General features: G+C 47.0%; 1 protein-coding gene across 4 annotated transcripts in view; it reads right to left on the bottom strand.

Moving 5' to 3' along the window:
- Positions 1 to 23,394, bottom strand: part of TMEM181 (transmembrane protein 181) — an 875,876-nt gene that overhangs the window by 556,827 nt on the left and 295,655 nt on the right. For all 4 annotated transcript variants that reach the window (XM_069607878.1, XM_069607881.1, XM_069607880.1 and 1 more), the window contains one exon: positions 17,774 to 17,829. In XM_069607878.1, the coding sequence (XP_069463979.1) occupies positions 17,774 to 17,829 (56 nt within the window). The remainder of the gene's footprint in view (positions 1 to 17,773; positions 17,830 to 23,394) is intronic.

Below are 23,394 nucleotides of genomic sequence, written 5' to 3'. Positions count from 1 at the left end.
CTCCTTATTGGAATCCTCTGAGAAGAACAAGTTACTTACCAACTAGTAACTTTCTTTCGATTGGATGTTCCTCCAACGTATTCCTCATTTTAGATGTATTCCATCCAGCTTTGCTGCTCTTTTCAAAAATTTTCGGCAGAGGGCGCCGTGCGTTGATGTCGTCGAGTCGATGGTCCCTCAAAGGCTTCCGTCGAGGATGACGTCATCGGGTATATAAGTAGCACGCGTGGCGCCCGTTAGCCTCCGTTCCGTTTTTCCCCTTTTTATCTTTGATTTTGTACTGTGCAGATTGTGCCTGCAGACAGGTATCAGTCTTGCGAGATTTGAGTTGGCAATAACCCGGAAAAATCTACAGGGGGTAGGCTTTGAGGACGATAAGGAATACGTTGGCAGAACATCCAATCGAAAGAACGTTACCAGTTGGTAAGTAACTTGTTCTTCGAGTGGATTATGTCCTCCAACGTATTCCTCATGTTAGATAGACTCCCAAAGCAGTATGTATAATTTCTCTGGAGGAGGGGTTAGATTTTTCAATGCCCTTACATGGCGGAATAAAGCACTGCTTTTCCAAAACTCAGTTCCTTAGACTGGAAGCATCCAGGCTATAGAATTTTGAAAAGGTGTGTAGTGAAGACCAAGTTGCTGCTTCACAAATGGACCTTATTGGAACACCTCTTTGACGGGCTGTCGAAGAGGCGATGTCTCTGGTGGAATGAGCCCTTAACCCTTCTGGTGGGTCTTTTTGTGCTAATCTGTAGCATTCTGAAATGGAAAGCACAATCCAGCGTGAAATTGTCCGTTTTGTCACCGATTGACCCAGTTTCATTCCTGTGTAACCTATAAACAGCTGGTTGTCCACTCTAAGTCTGGATGGTCTAGAGATGTAAAAGCTTAAAGCTCTTTTTGGATCCAACCTGTGTAATCTTTCCTCCTCCTTAGTAGGATGGTGTGGAGGATAGAATGCGGGTAAAACAATTTTCTGACTTAAATGAAAATCAGATACTACTTTCGGTAAAAATGATGGTTAACCCTCAACACAACTCTGTCCTTATGGAACACAGTATAGGGTGGCCCAGAAGACAGTGCCTGCAATTCGCTCACTCTTTTTGCAGATGTTAAAGCAACTAGGAAAGCAGTTTTCCATGTCAGTATTCTTAATGGACACGTGTGCATAGGCTCAAAAGGAGCACACATTAAGAATTTTAGAACTAAATTGAGATCCCAAATCGGTACTTGAAATGGGAGGAGGAGAAAACACAGTCCTTTTAAGAATTGTATTATCAAAGGAATTTTGAAGTAGGAGCATTCTTCTGATGAGCGCTTGAAAACGGAAAGCACCGCAAGGTAACCTTTTATTGCTCCAACATTCAGACCTCTATGTGCTAGGGTCAGAATAAAAGATAGTACTTCCGGAATAGAACATAGAAAAGGATCGACATTCTTTTCTCTGCACCAGTTGCAAAACTTTTTCCAACGGCAACGGTATAGAGACTTTGTTGCTGGCCTTCTTGCTGAAAGCAACACCTCCATATCATCATCATCTGGAAGGTTCCAATCCCTGTATCTCAGCCTTTCAGATACCAAGCATGAAGGTTGAGCGTTTTGACCTCTGGATGGAGAACCCGACCCTCCATTTGAGAGAGAAGGTTCTCTCTCCGAGGAAGACTTACTGGAGGACAGATGGACATGTCTAAAGGTCCGGGTACCACGTTCTCCTGGCCCAATCTGCGGCAATTAGGATCATGCGGCTCCCGAAGCGTCTCAGCCTCCCGATTACCTGAGGAATGACGGGAATCGGAGGGAACGCATACAATAGTGGGAAATTCCACTCCACCACAAACGCGTCCCCCAGGGCTCCTCTCGGGGGAAATTCCCTTGAGCAATACCTTTCGCACTTTCGGTTGATACCGGTTGCAAATAGGTCTACTTGAGGGGTTCCCCAAAGGGCAAAGATCTCTTGAATGACTTCCTGAGCTAGTTCCCATTCGTGGGACACGGTGCTCCGCCTGCTCAGAGCATCTGCCGTCATATTCTCCTCCTCTGCTAGATTAATTGCTGTTAAAGAGATTCCTTCCTGAATTGCCCACTACCATAGCTGCATTGCCTCTCTGCACAGAGGTAGTGACCCCACACCTCTTGTTTAGATAATGCATGGCCACTGTGTTGTCCGTCATTATCAGGACATTCTTTCCCCTGACAGATGGCAGGAAAGCCTTCAGCGCTAGTCTGATTGCCCTCAGCTCTAAAAGGTCGATGTGTAGTTTGGACTCCGATGGAGACCAACGACCGTTGATTGTCAGATCGTTGGCATGAGCTCCCCACCCCCTGAGTGAGGCGTCCGTCACTACTGTGATCTCCGTCCATGGTTGCCAAATAGCTTCTCCTTTTAGGATGTTTCTCTGTGCAAGTCCACCATAGAAGATCTTGTCGAACCTTGTTCGGCATCTGGAGAAGATTTGACCCAAGAACTGGGACCACTGAATCTTTAGAACCCATTGAAAGGATCTCATCCTCAAGCGTGCCTCTGGCACCAGGAAGATGCAGGATGCCATTAGGCCGAGCAACCTTAAAAAGTCGTAAACCTGGAGATTTTGGGCATTTTGGAAACCATCTGAAGAATGTCTTGAGCCTTCGACTTGGGAGGCAAGCTCTTTCCCAAGGATGTGTCTAATACAGCTCCTATGTACTGAAGCTGTTGAGAAGGTGTCATTTGCGACTTCTTGAAATTTAGGGAGAAGCCCGGTCTGTGCAGGAAGTGGCAGGTGACTTTCAGATGATCCAGTGCTTGCTCGGCATGAATCCCCCCTCTTCTGAGGTGCACTGCCACCACTACCATTAACTTGGCGAAGACCCTCGGGGCGGAGGTCAATCCGAATGGCAGGACTCGAAACTGATAGTGTGAGTCGCCAACTACGAACCTTAGGTATTTTCTGTGTTTGAGATGAATCAGCACATGACAATAAGCATCCTGGAGGTCCAATGACACCAAACAGTCCTGAAGTTGAAGGGCCTGAAGGATCTGAGAAAGGGTAACCATCTTGAACTTGTCCTCCCTGAGGAACTTGTTCAAGTTTCTTAAGTCCAAGATGGGTCTCAGTCCTCCGTCCTTTTTAGGGATTGTTCTTCTCTGCTGCAGGTACTGGTTCTATAGCACCTTTCTCCAGCAGGGTTAGAACTTCCTGCTGTAGGAGCGGATCAGATAACTTCAACGGGTGTCTCCCTGGTGGATTGCTTGGAGGTTGCGTTAGAAAAGGAAGGCAGTAGCCTTGGGCTATTATTTCTAGAGCCCAAACATCTGAAGTAATGGCTCGTCATTCTTGCAGATGCTGTCACAGCCTGCCTCCTACAGGTGTTTTGTGATGCAAGTCCTCAAAGTGGTTTTGTGGCGGTTGTTGCAGCCGCTGATGGCAAAGAGGCTGCAGCTGGAGCTGGCTTTGCACATTTTCCTCGTCCACCGCGAGTGGCTTTTCTCTGGCCCCTTTGACTGGCCATTCCTCTCGCCTACTCCATAGAGGAGCAGTAACGATAGGATCGTCCCCTCCACAATTGTCCTTGCGCACGAAAAGGCTGAGGTTGCCTAATAGCAGCTCCTAAAGATTTGACAGCTGCTTTTGAGGTCTGCAACCTCTCAAGGCTGTGTCAGCCTTGTTGCCAAAAAGGTGAGACCCGTCGAAAGGCATGTTCAGAAGGCGGTTCTGTACATCCAGTGCAGAACCCGACTAGCCCATCCTAAGTAATCAACTACCTTTGTCATTAATTGATGGTATGATGAACTGGCGTGCTCTCCTGGTTCTGGTCTGCCAAAGCCATTTTCAGGAGATGTGTCAATGCCACTTGCATTGTGTAATGATTCCACCAAGTCCCTCATTCTGCTTTCTTCTGAAATCAAGCATTCTGGGACATTTGGGGTGCCATATTCTAGCCCAAAAGGTACATTCTCCTCATCAGATCTCTCCTGTTCCTCAAAAATTGAGGTCAGGGACTTAAAAAACTCCTTCCTGGGGAAGAGGCTTGAAAACCTTCTCTGGGAGAGGAAGAGGTGTATTAGAGGGCTCTGAGGATATTACAGGTCTTGTAACCTTATCTTTCCCTTTTTCTGGCTGCCCCGGCTGGAGCCTTCGGCGCCGAGGGCTTCGGCGTCGACGTTGATAAGGGTGTCGACGACATAGTGGTCTTTGACTGGGTTTGCTTCGAGGGCGTCGAGGCGCTCTTCGAAGATATTCCCTTTGAGGTGTGATGGATCTCAGACGGTGTCGGTGACCACGAACGGTCGACTCAAGCGTTTTTCGCTCGGCATCCTGGAAGGTTTCCTATCCTTCCTTTTTCGATCACTCAGGCTCGAGGCGCGTGAGTGTCGGAGCGTTGAAGCGGCCGGCCGGCTTCCGAAGAAGGTGCAGAGCGAGGCTTCGCTTTCTCAAACACCTGCATCATTTTGACCCTGAATGCTTCCCACTCTTCGGGAGATGAATGTTTCGTGGGACATTTCATTCTTTTCGGAGACTTGTCTGACGACGAGGTGGAGGGAGACCTGTGGCATCGTTTATTCGATTTTTTTGTCGCAGACGACAAGCGATGGGAATCACTTCGGGACCTGGATCGATGCCTTTCGCGTCGAGGAGATTTCTCCTCACGGGACCTCGACTCTAGAGGCTTTACGATCGGTTTTGCGACCTACCTGTAGTTTTCTTCTCCTTTCTCGCAAGGCCTTCCCCGTCATCGCCTGACACTTTGTACAGGCCTCCATGTCGTGGCCTTCTCCGAGGCACCACAAACACTCTCGGTGCGGGTCCGTGATCGACATTTTTGAACTGGACGACTTGCACTTTTTGAAACCCGATTTCGGGGGTCATGGTCAGCATCGATGACGAGGACATATTTCGTTATATTTATTATCTTCACAGAACTCGAGGCGCGCCGAATCTCCGAAGCAACGTATACTGTGGAAAAACGTAACCGAGGCCAACGGGCGCCGCGCGTGCTACTTACATACCCGATAAAGTCACCCTCGACAGAGGCCTTCGAGGGACCATCGACTCGACGAAATTGACGCACGCCGCCCTCTGCCGAAAACATTTCCGAAGAGCAGCAAACTGGATGGACTACATCTAAGATGAGGAATACGTTGGAGGACACAATCCAATCGAATGCAGTCTCTGCAAGGGTTCTGCATCTTATCTTAGATCGGCGACAGCTCCAGCTGCGAGCACACTCTCTGCTCCCCCCTCCCAAACCCCCCCCCCCCCCCCAACACTGTAATCGCAAATAACGGGTTGCGTTCTGCAAGGATCTGTGTCTATGGGGGGCTGAGACATTCCGATAGCTCTACTTGAGTCGGAGGTACCTTTGCTCAACCTAACGCTTTTTGGGAATACCAGCCGTGCCACTCTGATAACTTTCTGCCTCCTCGTCTGTGATGCAATCTTGATTATATATGGGATCTTTCTTAATCTTTTTTGCCCCAGTGCTATTCACTTGAGACCAGCATTATCTTGCAGAATATATTGGTCTATGTAATATAGGAGGGCTCAAAAAAGGGATAATGGTGGGATTTTTAATAAAAACACCTAGGTTTGGGTATGGGTATGGGGGTGGGATTCCTTCCCTAAAAGAAGGGACTAGATACTCTGATTCGTCACAAGACCTACTGAAGTGACATCATCCTTCGGCAGGTCTCCAGCACCAGGAAAATACAGTATGCCATGAGGCCCAGCAACCGCAAAAAGACAAAAGCAGGTATATATTGGGTGTTCTCATTAACATCTGCAAGATATGTTTAGCCCTAAACTTGGGAGGCGAAGCCTTTCCCGAGGAAGACTCCAGGACCGCTCCAAAAATTTGAAGCATTTGAGAAAGTGTCATCTGGGACTTCTTAAGATTGAGGGAGAAGCCCAGTTTGTGGAGAGAGTGGCAGGTGTTGCTGAGATGTTCCAGTGCCTGTTCAAGAGAACGGGCTCCGATCAGCCAATCGTCTAGGCATGGAAAGATGTGAATCCCTTCCCACCTCAGATTTGCTGCCAATACCACCATCAACTTGGTGTAGACCCTTGGGACAGAGGTGAGCCCGAAAGGCAGTTTTTGAAATGGATGGTTAGCACTGCCAATGGCGAACCTCAGATACTATGTATGGATGTATAGTCGCAAGAAAGTAAACATCATGAAGATATATCCTCCTGTAAAGACTGGAGGGGGTGTCTGTACTCCTGCTCTCTATATGGCAGAGGAGAGGCACAGAGGACCCCAGCCAAGATCCTCCATCATTGGTAACTTAGTCGAGCAATCAAGGCTTAGCTCTCAGGAGGTGATGCAGGCTGGTTCTTAAGTACAGTGTAGTCCCCAAGCCCCCCAAAGAAATGTCCACACACTGTATTAGTGAAAAGTCTTTATATAATTAAGGTTCAAGGTTATATACACAATCACAATAACTTACTTTGTGCTCGGTTAATCTACAAAAGGCAAATATATACACAGTTCTACGTGGTACCACAATTAGTATCAGATTTCATTGAAGTGCATCAACTGTACTTTGGTCAAATGACACATCAATTAATAAAGGGAACCAACAATAGAAATAGGAGGAAAGCAGTTGGTTAGAACAATAGGCAGAATACTGAGCCCCTACCGCAAGGCACAGTTCTGTACGAGGATCCCCCCCCCCCAATCTGGGCAACCTGTAAATAAAGATATATCGTACAAGCCCAGTCCATAGATTGTTTCAATGAGTCTTATTTCCTTCTAAATAGTTCTACAACCCCAATGTGCCTGGAATAGTAGGTGTTGACGTTGGGTCATCGACGGATCCTTCTTGAGTGGCTCCCTTTAAGGCAGAAGCCATGGATAGTCGAGATCCCTCGAAGAAAGGGTGAGCAACGGCATCGAGGCAGCAGCTTCGCTCCTGGCGGTGCTAGTCGACGATCGGTCGTGGACGTCCTGCGAAGATGAAGATGAGGCATGTGGGGCACCTCAGCGTCGGGACCGCAAAGTGTCTATGAAGAACTTTGGCCCAGCAAGGGCGTCAAGTCGTATTGGTCGTCGGTCAGCAGGTGGCAGGAAACCCACCGGCGGATTCTCCTCGGCTGCCTTGACTTTCTCCGGCGGGACAAAGTGGTCGACGGTGCTGGCGAGATATTCCTTCGATTCGAATGTCTTAATCAATGGAGCGTTGCGGCTCCGGTCATCGACGGCACGCGTCAAGCGGTCCCCGCTTCTGGGCAACACGGTCGACAACCTGGCCTTCTCTGGTGGGAAAAGGTGGGCGGCGGTGCGGACGAGCACGTCCGTGAATCAAAAGTCTTAGGCAAGGGAGCGTGCGGCTCCGGTCGTTGATGGCACGGCGTCAAGCGGTCCCCTCTTCTGGGCAACACTGCTTCGACAGACCTCCAGCGATTATAGCAAACCTGCAAACACAGGTCGATGTCCGTGGATGGAATGTCCAGTTCTTCTCTTCGTTCTCCTTGGCAGTCCCGGTCTCCGGTCGGCTGCCTGTCGAGGGTCTGACTTCCAGGGAGCTTCAGCAAAGGTTAGCGGTGCTCGATGGTCCCTCGGAGCTCAGGAAGAGGGCGACTAACCAGGTCCTCTCTCAGATCAATCCTCAAACTCGACAGCTTTTGGATTGGGTCAAAGCAAATGCAGCAGCAAATCTTCCATCTGGGCTTCAAGGATAAGCTTCAAGTATCAACTTCAGCTTCTGAACAAATTCTAGCAGCGAGAGCCCCCCAGATGCACTAGTTGGTCTCTCATTCATTCTGCTGGGTCACACTAGGCAACCAATCACTCACAAGGGTGTTCGGCAGTCAGTCAGCCAATCAGGCATACAGTGCATTCAGACCATTCTCCTCCCTCTCAGACACTCACAGCAAGGAATGTGTATTGGGACAAGTACCCAGCCATTCAGCACTACACACTGCATTCATACCAGTTCCGGGCAGGGCTGGCTCAGGCATTGCGTTTCATACCAGAATCCAGACATCCACAACAAGAAGTGCATATTGGTCACACACTCTATTCACCCAGGTCCCACCCCATGGGTGTACCCAAAACATACAGTCCCTGGAAAGGCTCCAGCCAGTCTGGCCAGGACTCCCCCACCCCCCCACCACAATACTATATATGCAACTTGCATCCAACCACCAGTCAGGGGGAAGGGAGAGTGTCAGCGCTTCCCAGGTCTTTGGGAAAACAAGGTAACAGGAGACGAGATGGCCCCTGTGGCCTCTTCCTTGCTATTGCCTATCAGGAATCAACCGATTACAATGGCAAGGCTGGGGTATCCCCAAAATGGAGGATACTCAGAGCACCTGTCAAATTCAGCATGGAGCTGCCACCAGCCCATACCCTGCTCTGTGGGTCACACACACAAGTGCCCTAAAACACACTAGGGGCACAGGGTTGTACCCCCACCCATGGGTTACATAAGGGCATCCCAAGGGCCTGTACACCAAACCAAAAATAGGATGAGCTGCACTGCCAGGAGTCCCACATGGACTGCTGGGTGGAAAACAATACAGAAAACATATGAAAAAGAACTACAGGACAAGAATAGGGAGGCCCTGTCCCTCCAATGCATTTCCTGCATCACACCTGCAATCCTGCAGATCAAGGGCCTGGAGGATCTACGCAACAGTGCCTATCTTGAAACTGTCCTTCCTGATTAACTTCAAGTGCTTCAGGTCCCAGTCTTTCTTGGAAACTAGGAACCCTGGTTTTGTTCTGCTACAGGTACTTTCTCCACAGCACCTTTCTCCAACAGGGAAATAATCTCCTGTACGAGCGGCAGACCTGGATCTAGAAGAGATGGTTCACTCGGGGGACAATCTGGAGGCCTAAGCAGAAATGGGATACAGCACCCTTGCGCCATGTAGTGAGAGGACATTATTGCAGATGCTGGGTCAGCAAACCTCAACCACTGGGGCCCTGTGATCAAAGTGCTCGGAGAGGTTCTGGGGCTGTGGCTGCTGCTCGGGACAAGGAGGAGGTTGCTGCCTGAGCAGTTTTTCCTCCACGACCTCTAGGGGGACGTGTAAACCATCTTTGCCCTTCCTTCTGACTTGTCGGACCTCTTCCCCTTTGGCCAAAAGAGGAATAATAACTAAAGGACCGCCCTCTACAGCTCTCCAAGGGTGGCTGTTGCAGCTGGCGGATGGCTGCAGCAAAATCTTTGGAGGCAGTTTCTCTAAACTGTCGTCCACTTGGGGCCAAACAAGTTGGACCCATCAAATGGCATATCTCAAAGACTTGATTGGACATCGGGGTAAAGCCAGATCTACGCAGCCATGCTATCCATTCAATTACTGCACTAGACCCCACGCGTCTGCCAACGCAAATCTCATGCATCTAGTCCTGGCAGAAAGGATTGACAAGGAGCCTCCTTACTGTCACTAATCAAGTTATTAAGCCCTTCTCGCATCTCCCCTTCAAGAATACTTCCCACAGATTGTGCAGTCACATTCCATAATGTGTAGGTATATTTTGCCAATGCACAAGATGCGTTAATGGCTTTCAATGCCATGCTTCCTGCTTTTTTACAAGGGCGTCCTAATGCTCATCGTCCCTCTCTGGAGGGATGGGGTGAATAAGCTGTGGAAGTTGAAGTTGCTGCCTGTACAGCTAAGCTCTGGTGTTGGATGCATAGAGAGAAAATTCGGGTCCACCGTGGGAGGCTTGTACTTTTACACCAACTCCTTATTTTGAGTGGTGTCTAGTTTTCTCCAGATTTCCATAATTGGGTTCTTAAGTGCTGTATGGAAGTGGAGCACAGGTGTTCGATCATCTTGGGTAATGCCCTTTGCAGCACTACCCCATCCCAAATATTCCATCACCCTGTTCACGTCAGTCGTATAGGCTGCATTTGCGTGAGAGTGCACATCTGATGTGTCAAATTCAACCTCAGGGGAGGTATCCAAAGCATTGGCATCTTTCAAGCATGAAGCTAGGTGCTCTAGATGAATTGCTCTGAAATCAATTCCTCTGGAACATTTGGTGTTCTGAAACATTCATACCCAAAGGGGAAGAGGTCATCTTCCTCCTCGAAAATGGATCTGAAGGATTTAAAGAAATCAGTTTTAGATTGGGGTTTGAATTTTGAAGTCGACTCTGTAGACGTCAAAGGTCCCTATGACTTCTTCGAGGAGGATAGCACTGATGTCTTTAGCTTTGCTGTCAACTCGGCAGATGATGCAGAAGACGCTACTCGAGTAGACATCTCAGAGGCGTTTTGATGGCTTTTGGGAGCCTGGGTTAAAGCCTTACTCAATTCCCTGCCAGTCTTGGAGGATTCAGTGGAATCAACAGCCTTCTTTAGCTCTTGAGGTACCGCCTTTGAAAACACCTAATTTTCTATTTCGGCCACCAAGGCAGTCTTTCCAAACTGTCAGAAGAGGAATCTGAAGACTACAAATGATCATGTTGCTTTTTATTCGTCTTCTGTGAAGATGAAGAGTGACAGGAATTGCTCCTGGATCTTGATCGCTTTTGTGTAGATTGTTTTTTTGGGCCTTTAGGGAGACTCGTCTCTGGCTGAACTCCTACCTTCGAGGATTTTCTTTTTGAAGGTGATGAAGACAGATTTTGAAAGTGGCCGACGTGGGGCGAGCTTGGACCTTCTCTCCAAGCCCTTCATCGATCGGCAGAAGCCGCATTCGATGACTTCATGATTTTCCAGAGGCAGAGAGCAATTCTGTGCGGATCAGTGATCAACAACTTCGAATCACAGTCCGCACAGCTCTTGAATCCTATTTTCGGCATAGACATTGTGCTGAAATCACTGAAAGATTAAAAAATATTACGACATTTGAAGAAATTTGCTTAGGAGAGTCAAACCGTTCTGAGAGCTTGCTATGCACATGCAGAAAAATTGAACTGAGGCAAGGGGCGGAGTGTGTGCTATTTATACAATCAACGTCACATCTGGATGCGGCAATGGTAACTGCCGAAGGGACAATGACATTGCACAGCACCCCCTGCTGTGGAAACAATTCCAAGACTGCAAAGCAGGATACAAATAGATGAGGAATCCGTGGCAGGACACAATCCATTAGAAAACAAATTATATCAACAGCAAAAGACAAAAACATATGTTGCTGGGCAACCACCCAAACAACTACTTCACAATTGCACAGGCCGGCCCTTTCATGGTTCCTCTACAGACAATTTGCCTCAAATATAAATGCCATGCTTGATACAAACATTTCCACATCAAAGTAAATGAACACATTTGGGAAAGCTTGCAACTATCAAATGAACTTCAACAGGAACATTTCTCAAAAAGGCAAGGAGTTCACTAGGCTGGACAATTTAAATGTCATTTATTTCAGCCTTTCCTCTCCAATCTACAAGCTTCAACGTGCCCAAAACTATTGGACTAAGCAATAACTGCTGTGTCCTGACATTTCTGCAAAACCCAATGTTTACTGAGCTTCTAATTAATCAGTTCCTTGGTGGCTACAATGTGCAGTACAGGCTGGGTGTTTTAGAACCTTCCGTAGGCTTTTGTTAGACACAAACAAGGACATCACCCACTTGAAACTATTACTTTTCAGCTTTTCCTGCAATGTTGCCTTCTGGTAAGAAATCCATTAAGGCTCCACTACTGCACCAACCAACAGTAAGGGATCAAGAGTAAGCCTCGGACACAGTGGCAGTTTTGGTGTTGGTTAAAGACTCCTCAAAAAGAGGGCTTGAGGAAATCTTTCCCATCTCTAACTCTAGGAGAGGTTTCCCTGCCTCAACACTAAGAAACGCGTGTGTCAGAAAGTCCAAAACAAATGGCTCTGTCCTGTGTCCAAAATCCTAAACTGACTCTCGCATACTAGACTTGCTATAACGTGAAGTGGCGCAAGTCGTTTAGCTAAACACCTGCAGCTTCTTTCCAAAGTTCCAAACAAAGATCCAATTATTATTTATGGGGGTGGGGGGTCTCTTTACCCTCTTCGCAAGTTGACAATCTTGAATGTATGAGGGTCCGTGAATGGCTGTATGCCTAGTTTGCTCTCCTGCCAGGGCTTTTCTATTGTGCTCAGTATTTGGGTGCAAGTCCCAGATTCACACTTCTTATCTGCAATAACCTTCCGTCTTATCCGGTCTCAAGATTCTTTAACTATGTTTTTCATGTATTGGGTCAGCAACCCCTTTTCAGTCGTCTCAGCCTCTTTGCTCACTTTTCCCAGTATCCCAGTTACCTTGTTTGGGGGTTACCAGGTTTTTAAACGGCACACAGCATCTGCCACGAAGCGCCCATGTGTCGCAACCTCTCTCTGGGCTTACTGGTCTCAGTTGGAGGCTTCGGTGTCCCACAAGTTACACCATTCCCACTGCTGCTTTGTCAGCTGTGAGATCGCCCTGTCAGCACTCCGGTACCCGCCTTGCCTCCTTCCTCACTCGACAGCTCCTGCTATCTGTAGCACAAGCGCGGTTAACCTTCCATTGCTAGACTTCCCTGGACGACACTGAGCAGCTTCTCCCCTCCACACTGCAGCGTGTGCCAACCAACAAAAGTGATTCTTCCCTTCTCTCCAGGTGTGGTGTATTTAAAAGTCACGGCATCTGTTAACCTTTTCCAACCACTAGGCCACAGTGTCTGCTTCCGCTTCTAGGTATCTTCATTACTCCAGACCTCTTCCCCCTCTGTGTTGTTAGTTAAAAGGGGAATGTAGGTATGGTTGGTGATTAGTCATGGACTGTAGGTTCTCTCCCATGTGAGAAACTGGAGGGTATTCTCCCGAGCAGACAGAATCCCTTATTGAGGTGGCCAGGGAAGGGCTGGCGCGCTCAGATGCCAACCCTGGGGGTGGACGAGCAAGGGAGGATCACCTGGGTAGGGTAACCCAGGGTTATGCTTGGGGAAAAACGCGGTACACCAGGGAAGGGGACGAGGGCCTTCAGAGGCTATTCCAAATTAAACCCTTTCCCCCCCACAGTCATTCTCCCTCATCAAAATCCAATAACCCCTCCTCATCTGTGAAACCAATTAGGAACCTGAACGTTACCATGGGTAACTACATCTCCCAGAATCCCTATTTTCTGACTACCTACCCGAGTATTTCCAGTCATTCTCCTCAACGTCCCTCTGATTATCCAAACTCCCAGTTGACTGAGAAAAAAACTATAGTCTCCACAATCCCTCCGACTCGTTTCACAAAACCCACCATTCGGAGCTCACCACAAACTCTAGGACGAGGAATATAATTTCTTATGACACTTTCCACATCCTGCCCAGCAGGATATTTAGAAACTCTTAACCCCCCGCCCCCAACCTCCTTTTCCGACACACTTCCCCATACTGTGGAAAACCAAGGACTAACAGAGCAGTTTACCTGACATGTCTGAACACTAGGGTCAGGCAATTAATAAGAACACAAGCAACAGCCCTTTCCTTTCCCCACAGGGATAAAGGTGGAGCACGAGAGCACACTACGAGCAAGGAAGATCGCACAACGAGACAGCTGTCTGTGAGAAGCCTGAAGGGGTCTCCTGGACTAGTTCCCAGGGGTCGGTCATCCAGGTGGCCAGCACACGGCCATCGCAATTGGGTCCAGTTCCTGAGGTTGGACCAGTGAGGTGAGGACCACCTGGATGGGGGAGGCAGGGCGGTTAGGGGGGTGTCCTCAGGGTGTGAAAGTGGGACAGTATCCATCTCATGAGAACTTTCCCCCCAACCTTCCATGTAGGATACACAAACACTATACCCACCCACCCCCTTTTTCGAAGCGAACACTTACACGCACATTACGAAGGACGACGGATACCACTCGAGCCATTTACCTGATGTGTCCCAACACAAGGGTCAGGCAAAGTCAGGCAATGGACTTCAATCACACTCATCTGACAGCCCTTTTCCTTCCCTACAGGGATAAAAGGTGGAGCACAAGAGCACACTATGAGCAAGGCAGACCGCATGTCCAGGGAACTAACTCAGCAAGGCAGTTCAAGATGAGGAGAAAGACGGCGCATAGGGTGACAAATAGAGAAAGGACCTTTCCCATTCCAACCAAGGCACGTGAAATCTCAGTAGAAGGAATCGTAAGACTGCGAACAATAACCAGCAAGGGTTGCAGCAGATAAGAACCTGCTCTGCTGATAACCAAGCCAGGGAGAGACTTGGTACCAACCTTGACTCCAGAGAGAAAGAAAGCCAAGTGGTTCATCGCAGCCGGTGAGTTGATAAGAAACTGAACTCTGTTGAATGAAAAGCAAATGGATAACTGAACTTTAAAAGCATAAAGAGCTATAAGAGGGGGGAAAAAAACCAGCAGCAGAGGAGTCCGGTACCACGCGGGTGCTTACTCAGGAAACTATGGGCGATTACCCGATTGTTGAAACTACTATAGCCAGAAGGCTTTGGGAAAGGCGAGAAGAGGGGTCAAGGTGGTCATACAGGGGTCGTGTAAAATCCTCTGTACAGTTGAGCCTTTGACCGACAGGTGATTGTGAAGCAAAGGGAAGTGAATCCCACATCGTAAGAGTTGAATGGAAAAGACAAGATTGGCAAGAGTGAACCCGGCCGAGGGAGGCTAACAATTGAGAAGGGTCAGAGCCCGGAAGAGGACGACTCTGGGGTAAACAGCCATCACCTGAAGATTTGTGAAAGCCAAAAGGGTGGGAGCCTGAACAAGGGAGATCCAAGGGGTGAGCAATCACCCGAAGATTACGTACAAACAGAAAGGAGGTTGGAACTTTTGTTTATCATTTTAAACTGGACAGGTCCAGGAGCATAACCATCTGAGGTCCTGGTACCATTAAGGTACTTTCCAAGGATCTTCATCCGGAAGAGGGGGATCCATGGGTGAAAACATCACCCAAAGCATATGTGAAAAGGAAGGTTTGATTATTTGAATACATCAGGCCCACAGCGGCAAGAGAATTTTGGTAAGAAAAGAGACAACCACCAAATACCCTGATTGCTGAAAGCAGAACTGTTAGCTCGTGCTGGGAAAGCTCGAGCGCGTGTCCACCCTTGTTCCGTGCTAAAAAAACGTGGGGAAGGGAGACAAGTACCGCATCCTGACTTATTTGTTAACACTACCTTCTTTCTTAAGAACATTATCCCACATCTTTTTGTATTTAGCGTAAGGGTTGGCAATAGGTTTTTCTTAGAATAGGCCCTTTTATTTATTTGACACCCCACCACTAGGACTGCCTTATTATTTGATGGTTGAAGCGTGCTTCCATCTTAGAATGAGTCTTAGATTGGGCGTTTTTCCAACCTACCTTTACAGTTTATTAAACATCCTTGAGCTGTGATAACTGGTGTCTGTCTTTACTGTTGCCACCATGAGTTCCTTACATATCCCAGTAAGGCAGTTCAAGAGGAGGAGAAAGGCGGCAAGAACCGAGGGGGAAACAAGGAGAGAAGCAACCTTGCCATTGTCGACCCAGACCCCCAAAGCCTCCATGAAAGGAATCGTAAGACTGCCAATAGCCAGCATGTGTTGCAGCAGATGTCAAAGATACACAGAGCCCTCCTACACCGATAAAAGACGGGGAGAGATGCTTGCGACCGTGGTACTGTCCTTGACTCCAGAGGCAAGAAAAGCCAAGCGGTTCATCACAGCCGGTGAGTCGAGGGGAGAACCGATAAGAACTGAACTGCGTTGGAACGAAACTTGAAAGTGACAAATTAAAGGGAAAACAGAGAACTGTTAAACTCTTCAGGTCAAAACAAGCAGCAGAGTGTGGTCCGGCACCACATGGGTGCTCACTTGGGAGACATTGCTTAGTTCCCCTACTGTTGAAACTACCAATACATGAAGACCTTAGGAAAGCCAGGAGAAGGTCAAAGTGGTCATACACGGGTCTAGCAAAACCCCCTGTACAGTCGAAAGTCTTTGGCCGGCACGCAGTGGAAAAGCCAAGGGAGCTGAATCCTGCATTGTGAGAAAGGAGAAGGAGCTGTGTGGTTGACAAGAGTGAACCCGACAGAGCGATGTCCACAGAGGATTGTTTAAAAAGGCATTAAGACTTGTGAATGCGAAAGGTGAAAGTATCTTTGAATACAGGCCATAGTGAACCAGACAGAGGGAGGCATACAGTCGAGAGGGGTCTGAGCCGGAAGAGGGGGATCCAGGAGTTAAACACCATCACCCAACGGCACGCGAATGCAGCAAATTAAATATTTTGAATACAAGCCATAGTGAACCAGATGGAGTGAGGCTGACATTCAAGAGGGATCTGAGCCCAGACGAGGGGGACCAAGGGGTGAAGAATCATCGCCCAGTTTGCAATCTGTAAGGAACGGTGTTATTTTGAACATAGCAGGCCCTTGGAAACAAGAGATTTAACCACTGAAGGTCCTGATATCACTAGGAACTTTTTGTGGATCTGAATCCGGAAATGGGGAGCAAGGGGTGAAAAGGCATCACCCAACGTACATACGGAAAGTAACTTACTTTGAACACATCAGGTCCTCAGAGGCAAGAGATTTTTTGTAGAAGAGTGACTTACCCACCGATGGTCCCAATACTGGAGAATGGAACTGTAGTCTCATGCTGGGAAAGCTCAAGCGTGTGCTGTGCTCAGGAGTCCTACCTTGTCCTGTGCTCACAACTTGGTGAATGGAAACCCCGGCTACCACATCCCGACATTCTGTGAACACCTTTTTCTTTCTAGTGAACACTATCCCACACTTATTGTATTAGTTGTAAGGATTGGCAATAGGTGTCTCTTTTAGTATGGGCCCTTTTATTTGACAAGATGCCACTAGGACTGCCTTATTATTTATTGATGGTCGTAGCTTGCTCCCATCTTAGATTTAGGTTAGGTGTTTTTCAACCTATCTATACAGTTTAATAAACACCTTTGAGCTGTGATCACGTGCCTGTACTGTTGCCACCATGAGTTCCACACCCATCACTACAATATGCCATACAGGAATGGAGCGGGGGTGGTTCAGGTGAGTTTACCACGGGTAAAAGAGGGAGGCCCTTTCCCATGTGATCCTCCCACAGAGAGCCACTCCCAGGGTTTGAGTCTGGTACCTTCTGCCCTTTCGTGGCCACATGAGGGAAGATTCCCTCCAGAGAAGTAGTGACGGCATTGCAAGATTCGTCAAACAATTCACATCTTACGTTTTTTCACGCTCTTCTTATTCACCTCCTGTACCATCAAGCATTTCCGTCGCACCTCATACTCTGAGGTTTCCAATACAAAAACATGCTAATCAAGCAGGAACATTAGAACATAATAAAAATCAACATCCTCAAAATATGCTTCCTTCCACCAAAGAGCTTCAGAATCTATACAAATAAGGCAACCTGGTTTGTTGAACAAGGGCAATTGTTCCCTGTAAAATATTCTTGACACTAAACTAAGAGGTAACCTAATCACTTGCGTGCCTTCGACTGTGGAACAGGACAGCAGCAAAGGTGAAAGTCTGTTAAAGAGTTTATTACTTAGTCAGAACTCCCATAAAACTCAAAGAAAACTAGCTTTCAGTCAACTGTAGGGCCACAGTCGTTATTGAACAAAGCACACAAAATAAAGTCAGTATAATACTATTATTCTGGACCTGCATCTTATTTTTTAAAGTAATTTTGATGTGTGCAACAATATAAAAGTGTAGTGTAGTTGCACCATTTAGTCCAAGCATGTCAAACCTAACACATATAAACAACGTAGCATTCACTCAATTAAAGAGAAACTAAAGGTACAGTGCATGGGACAGCTCATCATGAAAGGGTATACATGTGTTAACCCAGCAGATTCACAAAGAACTCAGCTATTAGTATATGGCAGGTAGGCCCTCATGTATATACAGCCATAGCAGTGTGCTAGTAGCTCTTACCTGTGTACTGGCATTTGTTTCTATTTGTACAGTGGAACTCTCGATTACTTTAGGGCCTGCAAGAGAAAGTGAACATGATGCTCTAATATGTACATCTATCCATTTAAAATAAGTCATGTATATGCACAAATCACATGGTCATGGTGTGTGTGTATATATATATATATATATATATATCGGAGCTTGAGTCTTTAAATGATTCTAAGCAATCCGACTGCGGCTGATTTTGCCGCGGCCGGAAAGTTTGCATGAGAAAGGTGCGAACTACCAAAAGTTTGCACCTTTCTCATGCGAACACACTTACATACTACGGGGGCTGCAGGGGTTTCCCCCAGGCCCTGTCTTTTTGCGGGTGTGATGCGGGGGTGTCCCCCGCAGTCTTTTTTTATATACTTACCTGCAATGCTACCAACAAAGGTTCAAACTTTTGGTGTTCGAACCTTTGGTGGTAGCATTTTTCAGGCGTTTTGTACGGTCTGACCTTTTGTTTCGGTCCGATCGTACAAAACCCTTTAAATAGTAATAAAATGTAAGAACATAAACAAGAAATCAGCTTACCACATTTAAGTAGGCACTCTATAAAATATTTTGTTAAAAGAAAATACCATTGAGGTGAATAGCGTCTCCCGCTTCAAGTGGCCATGGAAATATCCGGGAGATTTACTTGGAGTACATACTGAAAACTGTATCCATTGTGTGGTTGATCATTACTTTCTCAACCTTTAGTGCATAGCACAGTGGTAGGGTCAATCATTTGTTTGCTTTGAACAATTCCTTTGTACAGAGCAGTAAATGCCATGCAAGTTCCCTCCCCAGCCCACCAAAGGGCGTTATTCAGTGTAGAAATGTTTGAGCTCCTAGAGTTGAGGTTTTCATACAGATACCTTTATGCCATCACTTATAGGACAGGAAGAAAGATAACCATATCTTGAAGCAGCCACCTTATTTATTTAGGTTGCTTGTAACACAACATGCAAAACAAATTACTTGCACTGCGTCATTATATTCCCTTTTCCAATGATTTAGTCTGGACCACCCCTAACACTATAAGGAACACTGGTCGGTGCTTCCTGTTAAAGGGTTCCAAATCCCAGAAGCATTGCTATGACACAGATGGGCGGTTCTGTCCACCCGCTCCAAAGTGGCATCCTAGGGTTTTCCGACCTTCCAAAAATGACATTGGGGTAACATATTTGGGCAAACGTCAAGATGGTGGTCAGGAAGTCACCCGTAAAGCGAATGCGGCACCGGTATGCATCTCAACTTGTACTTTAGGAACACAGTCTCCCTGTCCTTTTCATTGTTCCTACTCTGTGCTGCCTACTCGTTTTTGTCCACTCTGTGCCCCACCTCCTGCAGTACCTTGTGGCTCGATTTGCTTGGCCCTTCTGTCATTCGTGCCATGGCCTACCTTGCTCTCCAGATCATCTCCGGACCATGCTGTGGCATCTCTTCTATTCTTTACTTGCTACCATCTTCAATACCTAGGAGGTTTTTCTCTCCTTATTCATGAGGTTTTTCTCTCCTTATTCATAAGGTTTTCCTCCTGCACACCAAAATTCCCAGGGCAGCATTTCTCTTCCTGTGCCCATTCAGGGGCAATGCGGCTGCTCTGGGAGATTGGCCCTTCCTCGTCCCTGAGAAAAAGACCACCTCTCCACAGGTAAGGCAAGTTGCTGAGACACTCTTACAATTGTCCCACAATAGACAGGAAGAGGGATGTATCCTTTCATCCTAAACCCAAACTCATATTTCCATTAGTTGCATAGAATCCTCTGGATGAAGCAGTGGTGGTGCAGCTAGTGACATCTCTTCTAACCATCATTTTCAAGGGAGGAGAGGGAGATCTGGTATACAGAAAACCATGAAAATTGTGCACTACAATTTTACATTGCTTTACTTGCTTCTTTTAAAGAAATGCTGCTTTCAATGCTTATGTATATTATATTATATTAAGGTGTTGTGTGTGAGATATATATTTTAGTGCAGCAGTCGTCGCACTAGAGTAATGAGTTCCTGAAAATATAATTGCTAATAATGAGACTCGTATGACTGATTTGGCTGAAATTTTGCAAACAAATTGTACTCACAAATTCACCTCCTCCCGCACCCACTGCAAATTTTGGGAAAGATCTGTTAAAAAATAACCAAGTTATAAATAAAGTTTTTTAAAAAGCTGTCGGCCTAGTCCCCTTTCTGAACCCCCCCCACCCTCCCCCCGATAGAGAAAAAGTTCAATTCCTGCTCAAGAGCACAACCAAAACTGCTGAACAGAAGGACCAGGTACAAAACAACTTGGGCACGAAGCGTTGACTATTTCCGGGAGGGGTATGAGGTTATTTTGTCCATTTGTTTTTAAGATATTTGATGGGGAAGGGCCCCCCTTTCCCCAAAAATATAGCTTTATCTTCCATAGTGCTTTGCAGACTTCAGAAATGAAAGAACACCAATTTTTTTCCGCTCGATGCGAGCAATTACTGCACTAATACGAAAGCAAAAAGTGAAAAAAAAGCTATGTGAGGGAGGAGAAAGGATAACATTGCATCAAGCTAGTGGTGCGGAGGGTGGAAAGAGGATACCATGTGAAAATGGAAAGTTGGGGTGGGGGTGTGGTGGTCTGGGGAGCCAGTTACAGTTTTAACGCATTTGGATTATTGGGGGGGGGGGGTTCTCGTGAGATTCCCGCGGTAACAACGAAAGACATTCAGAAAAGAAAATGCATCACACGAAGCAAAGAGTGAAAGGGGGTAATGGGAGAGGGCCATGGTGCGAAAAAGTGGATTTGGTGGTCGGGACAATGGAAAGAGGACTGGGGCACTTAGTGGGTGCAGGGAAAAGTTTTTTTTAATTTGGGAGTGTTTTAGCACGATCGCAGGAATACCGGGGGAACACTGCACACCTGGGTTTTTTATTGCAGTTTCTGCAGTTCATTGCCGTTATCAGGGGAATCCTGTGGGAATCTTAAGAGTGAAGAAAAACAAAAAAGAAAAACATACCTAGTGGGCCCAAAGAAACCCACTGGTGCAACGTGTGCAGCGGACAAGGCCAAAGGACATGACAGTGGGCTTGAAGGAAACCGATTGGTGCAACATGTACAGTGGGCGTGGCCAAAGGCCATGGCTACTTGCCCTTGAATAAACTATAAAAAAAACTTGAAATTGACTGGAAAAGAAAAAAATTTGTTAAGGTGATCAGATTTAACAACAAAATACTGACAACACTTCAAGAGTAATGAAATATTGCAAATGTTAAATAGTTGCACCTGGAATCTGCCCATCCAAAGAGTTAAACCTTTTAGTGATCAAGGCTGGACAGAGTCCACTGTTACCATGTGGGTGATCGCATCCTTATAAAATCAACTGCAAGCAGTGGGGTTTTCCTTGTGATCACTGGGTGTGGCCTTTAACCTTTAATATGACAATTTTTTTGGCATTTCCGATTTTTAGCGTAGGGTGAGCAAGAGTGTAAAATGTGACATTCTAGTAAGTGGATGGCCAATTTCTTTCATTGCTCAACTTCAATGTGCCTCACATTATTTTACCCCAAGACAGTAGGTTTTGTAGTGTTCTTGTCTGCATTTGCATAAATGCTACTGCATGCAATGCCTGTGAGGTCATGTGTATGGTTGGTAATGGCAGGAGCTGTATATGTGGTGTTCTATGTTCTTATTGGGTCGCCTTTTTTGCACATCCCTACTGCATATGTAGACCTGTCTGTATCTGCATGAATGCTGCCACTATGGCATGCCGGTGATGACCTTTGGGTGGGCGAGCATAGAATTTTGAAGCAAGTGCTTGGAAGTGTTTGATGCGTGTCTGTTGAGGAGTCCTGTATCTATACTGTGATACATCATAGTTACAGGCTGCCCACGGAGTCAACCTGGAGATGTCCTATTTAAAAGGGGGAATTCAGGTGGTTTAGAGAATTGCACCACAGCTGCCTTAAGAAGCCCACAGTGAACTGAGGGCAGGGTCTTCATCCACCTGTTGAGAAAGCTAGTCTGTGAGAGAGAAAAGCCCGAAACAGCATCAGCAACAGATTGGGATTTGAAACCAATTTATCCAGTTCCCTAAAGGGGCAGAAAGAATCTGTGAAGCAAAGCCGGTGAGTGAGAGGCAGATTGATGTCAGATACAGAGGCTGTTCCTTCTGACACTTTTAATGGCAAGGGCCCAGAGCAAGAGTGCCAGAGACCACAGGAGTTCGGCAACCTGAAGCCAGAAAGTTTGTTCCAAACTACAAAACACAGAGCAGGTTGGTGGCGTTTGTACAAACCACCATCCAGCAGGTACTGAAGTGAAGAGCCAGTATACTGAAATAAAGGTCTGAGGGAAAGACCGGACATGGCCATGAGAGCCAGAGAGTAAGCAGAAGCCAAGGACCATTGCTACACATTTATTTATGTGCACAAGGAACAATTCAGATTTGACAGGAAGCACTCAGGGGGGCATGAGGGGGCAGTTCCAGTGACAGGCTGGCCAGGAAGTGGAGGGGAGTAAATGCAACAATCACCAGGACATGCATAAATTAAGGACAAGCAACAATAGAATTTAAGTGCAGTAGGCGGCATGGCCAGCTGTGTTCAGGTTGTGACCATTATGGATGAAGAGTGGCGGCAGAGAAAGTGAGGGGCAGAGCAGGTAAGAAACGAGAGAAAAGTGTTAGCTAGAAAGCAGATGAAAGATGGGTTAAGATAGGGCTTTGGAGAAGATACCCATAGTATATTGGCTGAAGAGATGACCCACGGCAAAAGAAAAGGGATCATTTTTTTCACAGCTTTAGCAAGGGCTTCAAAATCCCCTACGCAGGTCCCGCACTTGACAGGAGTGCAAACAAGTCTGCAATGGTGCTACCTGAGGTTATAGTGGAGAAAATTGAGAAAAAGCGACTACTGGGCTGCACTTATGGCCCCTTCAGTGCCCGTCCTCTTGATCGCTTCATTATATCCCTCCTTAATAGTGGTACCCAAAAAGGAAAAATGCAAAATACAGGCTGATGCATCACCTGTCTTACCCCCAAGGGGGACTCGGTCAACGACTGGTTTGATGAGGGTTGCTGTTCGGTGTCTTACACCTTGTTCGAAAAAGCAGTAGAGCTGGTCAGGAGAGCAGGGGGGGGGGCGGGGGGCAGGGGGACTTCTTGCAAAAGTAGACATTGAATCTACATTCCGGCGTCTGCCAATTCACCCCGACAGCTTTCATTTGTTGGGGTTTCAGTTCAATGGCAATATCGATTAAGACAGATGAATGCCCATTGGATGTTGTCTCATGCTCGTACTTTCAAATATTCAGCCGTTTCTTGGAATGGGTTGCATGAGAGACCAAAGGACTGGTGTTTGGGGCAGCGGGGGGCGGGACAAAATCCATTACTTGGACAATTTTCACTTTGTGGGGGATAACGAACACCATTGAGTGCCAAACGGCACTAACAGCATTCATGTTAAAGCCAGCGTCACTGGGTGCACCCCTCGCCCCCAACAAAATCCACAATCCAACCGAATGCTTGACGTTTTGGGACATTGAAATAGACACTAAGCAAGCACTGTGCGGGCTACCAACTGACAAAGTAGAGGCTCAGCCCAAGGCATAACCTTGGACTTCAAAAAGGAAAAGGCCACCTGGG

This window comes from Ambystoma mexicanum, chromosome 4q, assembly GCF_040938575.1.
Source record: "Ambystoma mexicanum isolate Mex_15411 chromosome 4q, UKY_AmexF1_1, whole genome shotgun sequence".
In the NCBI taxonomy this organism is placed as follows: domain Eukaryota; kingdom Metazoa; phylum Chordata; class Amphibia; order Caudata; family Ambystomatidae; genus Ambystoma; species Ambystoma mexicanum.
This window is presented reverse-complemented; position numbering and strand designations above follow the sequence as displayed.